This window comes from Vitis vinifera, chromosome 18, assembly GCF_030704535.1.
Source record: "Vitis vinifera cultivar Pinot Noir 40024 chromosome 18, ASM3070453v1".
NCBI lineage: Eukaryota > Viridiplantae > Streptophyta > Magnoliopsida > Vitales > Vitaceae > Vitis > Vitis vinifera.
In genome coordinates this window covers 5011689-5026435 of record NC_081822.1, presented here as the reverse complement: position 1 = coordinate 5026435, position 14747 = coordinate 5011689, and the positions used below count along the sequence as shown (strand labels likewise).

At 30.5% G+C, this 14747-nt stretch overlaps 2 protein-coding genes across 2 annotated transcripts; both read right to left on the bottom strand.

Moving 5' to 3' along the window:
* Positions 1-2468: 2468 nt before the first annotated feature.
* LOC100264331 (2-oxoglutarate-dependent dioxygenase 19) lies at positions 2469-5052 on the bottom strand. The gene is made up of 4 exons (XM_002285694.4): positions 4687-5052; positions 4321-4556; positions 2996-3323; positions 2469-2895 (listed from the first exon to the last, which is right to left on the bottom strand). The coding sequence occupies exons 1-4, from the start codon at positions 4909-4911 to the stop codon at positions 2650-2652; spliced, it is 1035 nt and encodes a 344-aa protein (XP_002285730.1). The 5' UTR covers positions 4912-5052; the 3' UTR covers positions 2469-2649.
* Positions 5053-12391: 7339 nt separating this feature from the next.
* LOC100259131 (RING-H2 finger protein ATL11) lies at positions 12392-14404 on the bottom strand. Its single transcript, XM_002283988.4, has one exon. The coding sequence runs from the start codon at positions 14224-14226 to the stop codon at positions 12997-12999; it is 1230 nt and encodes a 409-aa protein (XP_002284024.1). The 5' UTR covers positions 14227-14404; the 3' UTR covers positions 12392-12996.
* Positions 14405-14747: the final 343 nt, after the last annotated feature.

Below are 14747 nucleotides of genomic sequence, written 5' to 3'. Positions count from 1 at the left end.
TTTTTACTAAATGATACCAATGCTATTTTTGCTAAAATATGAAAATTTATTTATATTTATTATAATCCACAAATTTTCTATTTTGTCCCTTGACTACTAAAATTTTACTCCCTAGGGAAGATGCTCTTCTTGTCAATTTGTGATTAAAAGTGCTAAGGTAATCTTTACTATATTTCATGTAAAAGCAAATTTTGTGAGTATAAATTTTATGTCAAATTACATCTGAATATATAATGTTGAATAGATTTCACATTTTACAATTTTAAAATTTTTTCAACAACCAGAGTTTGCAAATTGAGATAGCTTACACATATTTGCTATCTAATTTTTTTTTAATAAAATTTGGATATTTTTTAAATTATTTTTTTTCAAATAAAAATAATGTGAGAAGAGGTACAACCAATCTAAAAGAATGGGTAAAAATAATGGGAGAGATGATTTGGGTCATAGTCCAACCTTGTAATGGTTAGGGGAATATAAGTTAACTTGAAAAATATTTGTTAGATTCACAAACTTAAATTATTTTATTTCTTTTAATTAAATAACCCTTTGTTATTTCATTTTTTTTTTTTTTCTTTTTCCCTCTTGGCGGGTAAGTACTCCCTTTTATGATTTAACTAATTAATTAAGAATATAAAATAATTTGTTAGAGAAAAAATGATGTACTTAATACTGAACTTAAAAAAAAATTTAAAGAAACAAAGACTCTGGTGTTGCCAAGTCTCTCTCTTTTCAAACCCAAAGAAAAAAAATTAAAAAAAAAAAAAAAAAACTCAATAGCATTTGTATTTAGATTTATGTCTTACTCTATTAATTTTAAGGGATAGTTTGAATAATATTGATTATTATCATTTATTACAAGTATTCATTGAAGCACAACACTCCTAAATTTTAGGACTACAATTCACCCAAAGGAATTAAATTTTAGATTTCCCACTTGTTTTTTCTTTTCTAGATATGTTTTTTTAAAGGTTATTTCCAATCCATTAAGGATATTTTTTATATTTTTGAATAATCGATAGTTAAATATCCTCTACACTAATTATATTTCAACTTTTGATTTTTGCATCTAATTATACATATTTCACATAGTTAATTACATGTGTACACACAAATTTGGTGAAAATCCCATAAAATTAGCAAAATAATAAGAAAAATAATGCAAACAAAAATTTGCATTTAAATTAATAATTGTGAGGCATAATCTCGTATAGCAAAACAATCTCAAAATATTTCTCTTCCTATTCTTTCGTTTTAATCACCACTCAAAGAACAATAACGAAAGTGTTTTATTGTATTTGAAAATCAATTGAAAGCTTAAAGTAATTTTTTCCTGAATTAACTTATTGAATGATGAAAAACGTATATATAGCACCTCTATCGTTTATCAAAGAATTTTTATGAAGTTTTTTGAAATTATTATTTTTTTCATGTAAAACCTTCTTGGTTTGGCAGATTTGGATTTTCCCCTCTCCTTATAAAAAATTGAATTTTAAGTTCTCAATATTTAGTTGTTTAATTCAAATGATTTTGTTCCTTAAATTTAGGAACTTTTCTTTTTCCTCCAAAAGATTATTTTGAATTGGGAAGACTTAATTCTACACGTCCAATGAGCCCAGATTTTGTTCAACCTGAAATTGCAATTTTGAAGCTGATTTAGGTGGCGTTTGTTTTTTTACTTAATTCTAAATAGAACCTTAATACTTAATAGTATTAAATATTAGGTTGTTTGTTTTTGTAGTATTTTATTTCTATTAAGTATTAAAAAGTAAAAAAAATCATTGTGTTATTTTTTCTATTTAGAAAAAACCACATATTCTGACTTTTTCTATTTAGTAAAAAATTTATAATAAGTCATGAAAAAGTAAAAAAACAAACAACCTAAATTCAAAACTAAATGGTTTTCAGTAAAAAGCCAAAAAAACAAACACCACCTTAATCTTCTTCTTTTTTTATATCCGCAAATTATTGTTGGAAGCTCCAGAGGATAATTATTCCCAAAATATTTCCCACTTTGAAAAAATAATTTTCATGTGTTTGAATTAATAAATATAATCAAGAGTGAGCCAAAATATCTTTTCTGTTATTTTATAAAAAAATACTTGTGTAATTGATGTAAAAGAAATTTGATGGCTTTGACAAAACCAGCTACGGACCAGGAGGGGCACATGCCCCCCCTAAAAAAAGAAAAAGAAAATTATAGTATAAGGGTTTAGAGCCCTTGACGTTATGCTTAAGGAAAAAAACTGTTTTCTACTTACGTTATATATCATTGTCCCTCCTTGAAATAATTCATCTATTTGTGTCCCACCAGGCTCCACCACTGAATATGGGAGTCGGTTTCACATGATAAGTTAAATTTTGACCTATTTAATCAAATAGGCATTATCTTTCCAGGCCATCCTGTTCTCTTGTGATTTGATAAGGTGGATACGGAAAGGAAAAAAACAAAAGAAAAAAGACAAGTATTTAAGGACACCTTTTTGTGCACCAGCTTTACTTGAAACGTCAAAATCACTCTAGGCAAGCATTTCAGTAGAGGACCATCTAGGGGTCACTAATTAATTCGACGCATTGCGATTCATCGCATGTCCTACCATACGTTTCTAAGGACAGGAAACTTTAACACGAATATTATGATTGCATAGGTCAAATTCGAACACGATCCAAGCAGGATTTGCCTTCGAGTTGATTGGTTTGTTGAAGCTCGATGTAGTCCCTATATTTCATTCCCTGGTACTTTGGGGGATGGTTTTCACTGTCTACCAGCTCTGCTGCTGGGCTTATAATGGCGCCCAGTGGTGGTCCATGTCCTGTTGCTATGGTCATCCTTGTGGCATTGCTATTCACCACAACTTGGTGCACCACACTTTCGTACCGCCCATTTGTCAGTATCTGCATTCATGGGATTACAATTCATACATTAACAAAAAAATTCTTCTTAGAAGATCTACTTTATATAGAGAGAAATGAAGCCTGAGAATGATATACATACCTCCATATGATCCCCTGTGTTGACAAGAAAAGAATAAGGAGGGGGGTTGACGGGCACCCACTTGCCGTTGTGTAGAATTTGAAGGCCACACACATCATTCTGCATCAGGAGTGTCAAGATGCCATGATCCGAATGAGGGGGCATCCCCATTACAAGTTCTGGCCGCGGGCATGGTGGATAAAGATTCATAACAAGCAGCTGCGATCCTGATTCTACATCCATTTTCTTATGTATGTAGTTTTCTTCCTGCCCCAAGCTTTTGGATATCCCTTTTAGCAATTCTTCAGCCACGTCTCGAGCTTTTTTGCAGTATTCTTCTGAAGTCTCTCTAAACCCATGATAACAGACCATCTTATTTTTAAAATTCAAAATAATGTAATTAATTAGCAGCCATGCATTTTTGGATTTGAGTATCCTATCCAGAAGCTTTTTGTTGGGTTGCAATTGGGTCCTTTCACACAATTGCATTCTATAATGAAAAGGTTTCTTTGGAATTTTTTTATGGAACTGCTTCCTCTTGCTTAACTTTATGCTAGGCTTCAAGGAAAGGTAGATTTCAAAAACAGCAGACACACCATATATAGGGTAGTGAGTCATAATGATATGGAAAAACCCAAAAACAAAAAACCTTCTAACCATGAGGTGAGGTGAGATTAACTTTATGCACAATAAGATGCAGTTCATCATGCACCAAGGACTTTGGTTCATTTTTGCAATCATGGTAGCGCTGCTGGTGCATGCAAAATTTGCTTCAGTTTTTTGGGATTAAAAAAGTTAGCTGAATTAGATCCATCATTTGGTTTTTCCTAAATTTGAGATTTTTCATGCAATAAGAGGACATTTGAAAATGTTTTCAAAAAAACACTTCTAGCTAAAAGAAAACATTTTTGAAGAATAGTTAGCCGTTAAATCCAAAAAATCACTTCTAAATAATTAAAAAATTCACTTGTAATGGTTATTAGAGACGCTTAATAATTAATTCTTTTAAAAGAAAACACTGTCATTGAAAAATGGTTACAAATATCACTTTTTGTAAGAAACTAGTTGACAATAATTTTAAAAGTGTTTTAACATTAAAAGTATTTTTGGAAAACAAAATTAAATGTTTAATAAAATTCAGGAAATATTTTTAAAAATATAAAAAATCACTTTTGGTATTGAAAATTACCGAGAGTATTTTCTAAAAAAATACTTAAAATATAATTCTTTTAAAAATACTTTTAAAGAAAACATTTTTATAACGGTGAGCAGAAACATTGTGAAACATACTTTAAATTTGATTATCAAGTGGACTTACAAATGGCAATGAGCATGATCTCAATTACCTGAAATCAGCGGGTTTGTGAGGAGCATGAAAGTGGGGATGAACATGAACCTTGAGATAATCCCTCCAGAGAAACACATTGCCCAGTCCGTTATTAAAGCCTGTTCCACACCTTATTGGATCAAACAATTCTTTTCCTGCATGGTCTTGCTTTTCCTCCTCGGCGAGATCAAAGAACCTTTCGCCTACATTCAGCATCTCATCCATGAGTCTCCTGGGCATGCTGTGATTTATTACCTAGTATAAATTATAGTATCACATCAAAACCTCACTCACCACGTGCACATATATACAAGAATATACACCATGCACTAAAATAAAATAAAATAAAAATAAGGTAGCTAGCCAACTTTGTAGTAAACGTTACCATAAAAAATCCCCATTCCCGACATGCCTTGCCAATGACTTGGATGGCTTTGGATCTTTCATCAGGTGTACCAGCAGTGAGTTGTGAAAAATCCACTGTTGGAACTTCTTCTACTTCTAAATCATTTAGATTTGAGGGAAACACATACTCGGGCGGAATGGAGTTTAGATACCCCGACTCAACTAGTCCTTTGATTCCCATATTCTTCTGAGAGTATAAGTTCATTAAGTTGGCGTCCCCTGTGCAGCACGTTAGCCGCTAGCGCCCCGTTCTCCGGGATACCCTGCAACAAATACTTTGACAAAAGCTGCACTCCAAGAGGTGGAACAACCCACGTTCTTATCTCTTAACTTAATTTGTCATACACATCCACGCTAACACCCCTATATATACAAGTAGAAAGGCATCCATGTGGTCCCTGAAATTTTCTGGCCAGAACTAATCCTGGCTACTGTTAGATGTCCGTTGTATAATATGTGGAGTCTGTCACACAACCAAAAATATCCCGCTTTTAAAAGACGTATCTTAAAATACCACGGTTGAAAAATTATTTCCAATCTACACTTTTTTTAGAAGTCAGAAAAGTGGAGATAATAATTTGGCAATGGTGGCCCTCAATTTTATTATTTATTTTCAGAACTTTATATAAATATCCTAAAATTATATATATATATATATATCATTTCATAAGCTAAGAGAATTAAATATTAGAAAATTATTCATTTTTTTACCCCAAATGGGAACTTTTGTCTTCTTAACCATCTCAATGATGAATGTGCTCTCCAAATAAAAAATTATGCATACTCAAAAGAACATTTTCTCTCCTCCTTTGTGACAAGTGATTGTTTGTCTTAAAAAGCTACTATAAATATCGATTAAAACAAGGGTAAGGTAATTTAACAAATATAATAAGTGGAAAAAACATTCATTTCTTTATCTTAAGTTATGAATAAATTAGCAAATTTTGTCTTAGAAATTGGTTTTTGATTTGGACGAGATTCTTACATATATTTTTTAAGTTTCTTAAATGTTTTTTAAGAGATCATGACTCCTTTTATTTATTTATTTATTTTAGTCATCAACATAGATTTTAGCTTTTTTTTTTTTCAACTATAACAAGAAGCAATTGTTTTTTAAAAGAAAATAATACATTATATATCATGATAAATCTGTCTTTGTTAATTCGTAACTAGTATTATGGGATAGGATTTTTGTTTCCTTCAGCATCCTTAATTTCTCAATCATGTTTTCTTTTAATTAAGAGATAATGGAGAACACTAACACTATAAACTAAAATGATGATTTGATTTTACCATTGTAAAAAAAATTGTAGTGTTTAAGTTAAATGAAATAAAATAACATTATTTTTTTATATTACCGTCATTTTATGAAAGTATATAAAACTTTTTACGATATTTAATCAATGTTGAAAAGTGTCTCAATTCAAGCCTCTCCTTTAACTTTAATACTAGGAAGTTGTACATCTTTTGATCATTTTGCATTGTATAATTTTGTATCATGTCATTTATCTTTTAAAATAGTAATTTTAAGCTTTTTGAAAGATAACTTTAATGTAATTTAACTATTGAAGTTGTTTCTTTAAAAAATAATTTTTTATTAATGTTCCATAAATTATTATAAATTTGGATGTTATAAATTTGTAATTATTTTTATAAATATTTTTTCAAAAGGGTGGTCTAAATATAATAAATAAATAAATAAATAACCCACCGATCAGCCGACCAAATCTTTTTTGCTTCGGCTACCATAACTATTCCCGTGGCTTATGGTCTAGGAATGAAGTAGTTGATAACCAAAAAAATTCTTCATGTGCAAAACAGATGATCCACGCTGAGTTTAGCTGTGAGCAAGAGATACCACCGCGTGTACCATCAGGACTTTTTAAAAATGCATATTATTTTTAAGAAACATTATTAAAAAATAAATAGATAAAATAGAACACGTTTTACATCAATCTCATATTTTTAAAAACAAATTTATTTTCCACGCTAAAAAAGTCTTCTGAAAAGATTGATTTACCCAAGACAACTCAAGGTATTTTCAAACCAACGAGTTCCATGAGTACGGGTGTGGCTCAGTTTTCGTGGGTCTAATTTGCAGTTGGTACACACAATAATGTCATGATAGGCCGGCTTGTCTGGGATCCTAGAGAACAAGATTGAACAACGGACGATAAAATTTGTAAGGATAGCTTTAGGTCCTTGTAAACGAGTGGTGGAAATGAAATGGGCTGACTCCTAGCAATTAAGGTGGGTTTGCTGGGATCTCGAAAAGGAAAGGCCAAGCAAGCACACTCCTCCAAAGAAAAGGCTAGTCACCTCTCCCGTCTCGTCCCACCGTCCTCCCACACAGTCCAACCACACACATCACCTTCAATTATTTTTGCTCCCACTAGGTACGGAAATTCGTGTTATAAGTGCGTAGGTATAATTGCGTAACATATTTAAAAAGTGTTTTTAACTTTTTTCTTTTTTTTTTCTAATTCTTAAAACTTTTCATTTTTTTTAATTATTAAAAAAAATTAAAAATACTTCTTAAAATTATTATCAAATAAATATTATATTTGTTATCATCACCTCGTTTTGTTTATAAATGACTTCTTAATTCTATTGTTTATATTTCTTCAATGATTTTTTAAAAAAAAATTCAATAAGTATGTATTCATATCTTAGTTTTTATCTTAATTATTTAAGCTAAAATCACGAGAATCCCTCTCTAATGGCTAAGTTGGTATCTTTTCCAAAAAAAGAGAAAAGATTGCAAAGAATGAAAAAAAAAAAGAAACGAAGGAAAAAAAAAACGTGAAAAAGAGGGTGAGAACCCTCTCTCATAGACCTTTGTTTTCTCTAATATCATGTGTGCTTCTAAATTAAAATAGGTTTGCCTTAAATGTTAGATTAGGAGTTTGCACTCTATTGTTGATATTGGAATCATGTACGGGTTACATTAAATCCCCAACAATGATGTGTTGTAAAATTATAATTTTTGTTAGATGATTGGATTTGTTTGGATTTATGAAATTATTGAATAATTTATTATTTTATAATTTCAACATTGTATGATAAAAGTTTAAAATGATTTAGACAAACTTTAGGAAATTTTCTAATATTTTAAAATGTTGCAAAATGAAACAGTTAAAAGAAAAAAAAAAGATTGCGAATTTGAGTGGGTAAGTGAGTATATCTTTTTGAAAATGCTACAATATTTAGAAACATATGAACCATTCTATTTCATTTTTATAGACAACAAAAAAAAAAAAAAAGACTATTATTTGATAAAATTGAAAGGAACATATATTTATATACATATTCCTTCAACCACTTGCATTCTCAATAGTCAACATTGAGAAGAAAATATTTGTACTTCCTCTTTCAATTTGTCTTGTAATTTGAATCTATAATTTAGGTTAGATAATCACCCTTAGCTACTATTTGATGTTGAAATAGTAACATAAGTTCTAAATAATTATTTTAACATTATTAGAAAAACTAAATTTACTGTAATCTTATTTCTATAATGTTTTGATTGTTCATAAATAATTAATACAATCATAAAACAAATCCAAATAAATTAAATATGTTTGAAAATTTCCCTAAAAATTTAAAAAGATAAAATCAATGGAAAGTGTCTTCTACACTATCAAATCTATCTTTTTAATTAGCGAAGAATCTGACAAATGTTGGATGAAGAGAGCAGGTGTCCGCCTTAGAAAATTTAACGAGTATACTTGCCTAACATTTGCCCCCTTTGTACTCATTTCATGGTTCTTACTATTTTGTATATCTTAAATTTTTAAAAAATATAAATTAAAAAATAATACAATTTTTTTTTCATATTAAAAACCCATAGTATAAATTTTTTTTTCATCACAAAAATCAAATGTTATAGGATTTGAAAGTTTAAGATTTCAATATAAATTTTTTAAGATAAGATTTTAATCCTTAAATTTTTATTTTAGATTCGTTAAATAATTTTAAACAATTTAAATATTATTTTGAAACATTTAAATCTTATGTTTGAAAATTTTAAATATAGATTAGAGTATGGTTTATTTATTTTATAAAATATATATATATATATATATATATATATATATATATATATATATATGAAAATAAATAGATTTATTGATAAAGATAAAGATAAAGAAATTCTAAATATTCAAATGATTAAATTTAAAATATAAAAGTAAAATAAATGGAAGAAAAGAAAACATTGATAAATTTATTGATGGAGATAGAAAATTTTTAAATATTTAAATAAGTAGATTTAAATAATAAAAATAAAAATAAATAGAAGATAAAGAAATCATATTGCAGAAAAGAATGATTTGGAGAAAAATGTATGGTAATAAATGGATACGAATAATGTTTGTCCTTGGAAGAAAAATTATTAAAAAAAAATGAAAACATGTGTTATGTGACGAATCGTTTTAAACAAAGAAAAAAAACGTGAGGATAAGTATTGAATTAATGTTGGATAATACTAGTTGTTTTTGTTGTGTTATGTGAGGATAGAGTTGAATTTCGAATCTTTTTTTGTTTTCTGTGTGTTAGGTGAGCATAATTTTGAATGTTATTTTGTTTTTTTACATTGATGATATATCAACTATATTTTTGCAAGAAAAATATGTTTGATTATCTTTTATTGTTTATAACAATAAAAAATAATAAAAAAAATGGAGATATCATGGGTATGTTAGGAAACTGTTTTTTTAGAATAATTTATGTTTTTCACAATAAAAAACATAGAAAATACGTTTAACAAAAAAAAAATTGTTTTCTATTTTCTATTTTTAAGAACAGAAAAAATAGTATTTTCAGATAATAACTTTTAATTGTTTTATATTGTTTTCATTTGTTTTATAAGGGTTGTTAGAGAATAATTTTCAAAAATATTTTTAAAAATTATTTTTTTTAAATTGTTTTTTAAAACAGTTACCAAATATGTCCTATGTTCTTTTTTCTTTTTTCTTTTTTCTTTTTTCTTTTTTGTGATCTTGAATATAGAAACAAAAGTGTTTGATTTTAGTTTGTTTAACCCTAATCCATAAGGTGATTATTCTCAACCTTTACAAGAAATGATAGGAAATATAATTGTTTTGAACCTCAATTAAAAATGAACAAATTTGAGACTATTCATTCATTTGTAAAGTTTCATATAATAGAACAATAAAATCTTATCTAATGTCATTTTTAAGTTGACAGCTTACCATGTTTAAACTCAAGAGTTTTTATGAAAAAAATTGTACATTGCATCTTCTATTTACTTTCATAATTGATTTTTTTTTTTATCCATAAGTTGTATTGATATATATTTTTTATTGAGCTTTGAATTCATTCCCTTTTGTTAATCATTTTTCTAAGTATTTTTAGTTCAAGCCATGGGTGACGAGAATTTATCCTTATTAGATTTTGGTTTAAACTTTTATTTTGGTATACTATTAAATGTTGGAAACTAATTACTATTTGATTTGTTTTAAGTTTCAAGTTGTTTCAAATAATAGGAAAGTGGTTATCTGTGTTAACTTTTTCTCTTTCAAGATGAATTTTGAAGATTATAGCATGTTTTACTTACTTTGAATAGAAATTTGGTAATCGGTGATATTTTTGTTAGAAAATAATTATTTGAATCACTTGCACTTTGAAGAGTAAAAACGATGGTCATAAAAATGACTCTTATGTCCTTAAAGTGGGTTTTGGGGTGTGATAGAAGAAAGACGAGATTTAAAAACCAAAAATACAAGAAATATCTTACTATAATTCGAAAAGAAAAATATTGATTGCATAAAAATGGGATAATAATGTATATAAATGGTAAAGCAAACAATAATCTACATATAAAAGTTTTCTTGTTGAAGAAAATAATTTAATAATTTATGTATGACAAAATATGTGATATTATACAATGTAATGAAGAGATGAAAACAAATTTAATACTAAAATATTTAATCTATTAAAAAATAAAAGGAAATAATTATTTATGTATAATTATTTTTAAAAAAAGTTATAACTTTATTTATAAGTCATATTTTTGTATATGTAATTACAACTTATTAAAAAATTATCATGATAATTTTTGTATTTTTAACTATCGATCTATCGATCAATAGAATTTGATAATAAAATAATTATAATTAATTAATTTATTAAAGTTTTATTTTAATATTTCATAAGGATACTTACAAGAAAGAAAACTAGGAGAATAGTAAATTCTTAAATTCTATTTGGAAAGTGTTTTCAAAAATAGTTTTGAAAATTATTTTATGTTATTTACTAAAATAAAAGTATGTTTGAAAGCTTGAAATGTCCTTGATTTGTTTTTTATATATTTAAATATGTTTTTAAAATAGATTTTATATATAATATTTTATTTTTAATCATTATGATATTTATATGATTATTTTTTAAAGCAATCATTAGAAAATAAATAAAAAATGTTTTCTGAAAACACTATATTTCTATTTTAAAAAATAAAATTTTATTTTTTTATTATGAAACATATTTTATTCTTTTTTTTATTATACATAATTGTTATGAAAAGCAATTGCGAAACAAGCCTTACTTCCTCTCTCTTTCTCGTGTCCCATTCAATAGCCCAAGGTTTTTCCAAAGAACATGAATGGTTCCTTAATCCAATAGTGACACCAAGGTCCTAAAAGAGGAAGTGTGAGTCCATGGGCCTTGTGCAATGTTGCCCAAGTCCAATCCATTATGGCCCACGATATTTGCCACTAATTATGCAAGTCCACACTCAAAAACAAGCTAATGGTCGATCTACATAGGGGGCGAAGAGGGACATTCCTCCTTAATTTAGATAAATTCAATTTGATGTTTTGAGTAGGAGATTCAAAATTTTTATATCCCTCCATTTGCACCCCTAACTCTTAGGAAAATAAAATGTATTGTAAAGTTTTCGTAAATAATTTAATAATAATATTGCTTAAAATCAAAACTAATTTAAATCATGAATAAGTGCATACCAAAACTCGAAATTTTTTATTAATTCCCTATCACAATCAGTAATTCTTTAATCTCATATTAGTGTCTATTAAGCTCATTATCTAACAATAATAATAATAATAATATGTACAAAATTATTAGTTTCAAAATATTTTTAATTTAGTTTTTTTCAAACAATATTAATATTAAAAGCATCAAATAATACGTTTTCAATTAATAAAACATAAATATTTAAGTTTAAAATTAACAAATTAACATTTTTTAAGTATGTTTTTAAGTCGAAAATTTTCAAAATTTTAAAATAATTATATTTTCATTAAGATAACATTTTAAAAAATAAAAAGGTGATGAGTTAAGAAAAAATAAAAATAAACGGTTTTTAAAATTTAACTTAAAAACAAACAAACAAACAAATAAGGTCTAAGTCAATCTCACATTAAATCATCTTCGATAATTAGTTAAATTTCAATGTTATACCAAAGTATGACATAAGTAGAGCACTGTTTGCAAGATATAACCTACGTATCAACCAGTTTAACATAATATAAGGACTTTGGTTTATCAAACTTAAGCTTTGGATTAAGTGGTAGTTTAACAATCATAGTTATTTTTCTTTAATATTGCTTGTTTAGTTAGAACTTGGAAGACATGGTGAGTAAAGTGATGACATTCTAATAAATTTGAATAATAGTGATCATTATATGATTGATGAATCCGTACTATCTGGAATGACAATTTATTAGCCCAAATTCTTTTTCGAAGTTTTAGCCCGATCATTGGATAATTTCATGCATGACAAACAGAGTTGGGCTTCTGCATTATGCAGAGCCTAAAACAAAGGGCCCAATAGGCTTATATCCAGTAAGAGATCTTTGTTTTTTGTGAAGCTGTAGTCCATTCCTCCTGGTTCCATCGCAGGCAAGCCATCGATACTGAAGAACAGGGCCGCTTTATGGTTGGGAGATTGGAATTTTAGAAACAGTCCAGAGTCCTGAGTCCTTACCAAATCAAGACCAGCCCAGAAGTATTTGGGCTGGGTGCTGATGTCCATCCCCACTGCCACTGGTAAAACGACCCAAATCCGGAAGGCAGTCACCACTTAAAACAGTTTGGTCAACAATCGAGATTCACACCACTTTGGTACAGGCTTACAGCATGCACATCCACTCATTCAATGGAAAAAACTCTTGAATTCAACTCACAGTCTCAAAATCATAAAGATGGAAGGAGATCTCCTCTCTAACCCTGTAAAACCTGTTGTTTGGTTTGAAACCAAACGGAACAAATTAAAAACCAAGTTCTAAAGCCCGGAGCCCATGATTGACATCTAAACGGGACTATCGGAGCGGGGTCTATCAGATAGGCGTTCACCAACGCTGCCTCCCGGAAGAAAAAGACGATCGAAGGGGGATTTTAGGGACCTGAAGAGAGTCTTAGGAGTCAAAGATCCCTCGCAGCCCTGGGGCGAGCGGGCGTGGGAGGAACCTGTCCTTGGGACGAAAGGTGGCGTCATGGAAAAACCCAACCGTTCCGCCCTGACCTCCCCGTTGAATTGCTCGTAGTTAAAATAGGTCTTTCCCCGAAGACTTCCCACACTATTGGCCCTGTATCCCCTTTTCGAGCTCTGCACACCCGGCAATGCTACCCAACTCTTTGTACGACTTAAACTCGTATTCATGATCTGATTTCTTATCTCCTCCGGTAATCTGAGCGTAAACCTCTCGCGATTCTCACCCGGTTGAATCAGCGAATGACCCGTGGAGTGCGAACGCGGGAACATTCCAGTGATTCGTGCCCTTATCGATCTTGATCTTGGCGGACGATTCGGCGTGTCCCGGCCATGGTTCATTACATCTGGGGACTGCGCGTCCACGGCAATCGGAACTTGGTTTGGCGTCTCAACGATCTCTACTCTGGTGTCCGATTCATCGGATTCAGTTTCCGGCCCAAAAATGGGTACGGGAGCGCAGAATTTTTCACCTGGTTTGGGAGTAAGGTTGGCACGACAAACAGGACAAGTGACGTGAGAGGCCAACCAAAGATCGATACAGTCGGAGTGAAACACGTGATTGCACTTGGGGAGCAAACGCAGCGTTTCATCGTCTTCGAACTCGTTTAGGCACACCGCGCATTCCAGCCCCTCTTTCCCTATCTTGTGCGCCTTTACCGCCGAGTATACGAAAGTGGGAAACCTCTCGATATCCGAGCTGTTCAGACCACGAGCCGCCATCCACGAGCGATGTCCGCCAATTCCAACGATTTCCGTGTTGAATCGTCCGCGGACGCGGCGTTCGATACACTGGCGGAGGTAAACTGAGAAAAACCCCATAAAGAAGAAGGCGCTTACGATGGCGATCATTACAATAGCCATGGAGGGGTTGAACTTCTGCGCTAACGACATGAGTTCGGAGGGCGGGGGAGACTGCTCTGCGGCGGTCTGAGCGGTTGCGCAGGATAACAGGGGCAGCAGAAGAGAGATGTTGAGCAGGCAAGCGACGCCATTGAAATTGAAAATTGGAAACATGGAAAGGCGCTGAAACTTGGTTTCCTTTGTCATCACTCATCAGGGGATTATCCACAAATCCAAACTCTAATCGTATATAAACGTTTTAGAAATCGGAACCTGACAGTGTGTCAGAGCTGACAGGGGAGTCACATATCAACACTACGAAGCGCGAGATATGGCGCGTGGTAGACAACTGAGCACACGAAATTGGCGTGGCATTACTGAGAAGAAGACCGAAGACTAAGTGAAAATAGAACACCCATTTAAGTGAATGGATGGTGATGTGCAGAAAGTGGACCACTAACCATCAAGTGAATTGGTGAGGTGGTAGAGTTTGGGATTTGGGTTGAGCTTGAACCAGGTGGGCCCAATGCTGACATGGAGCGGCCCAGAAGCAAATGGCCCGTACCCATCTCACCCAAGTGTCTGCCCACGCCGCATTTATGGGATAACATTAATATTGAATTATTACTTAAAAATTGATTAAGATGAAAATAATAATAGTACCCTAAAAAAATCTATATATTCTAAAGCAGAGTCTCAATGTTGGTGCCAAAAGGCTTGTGTGGTGG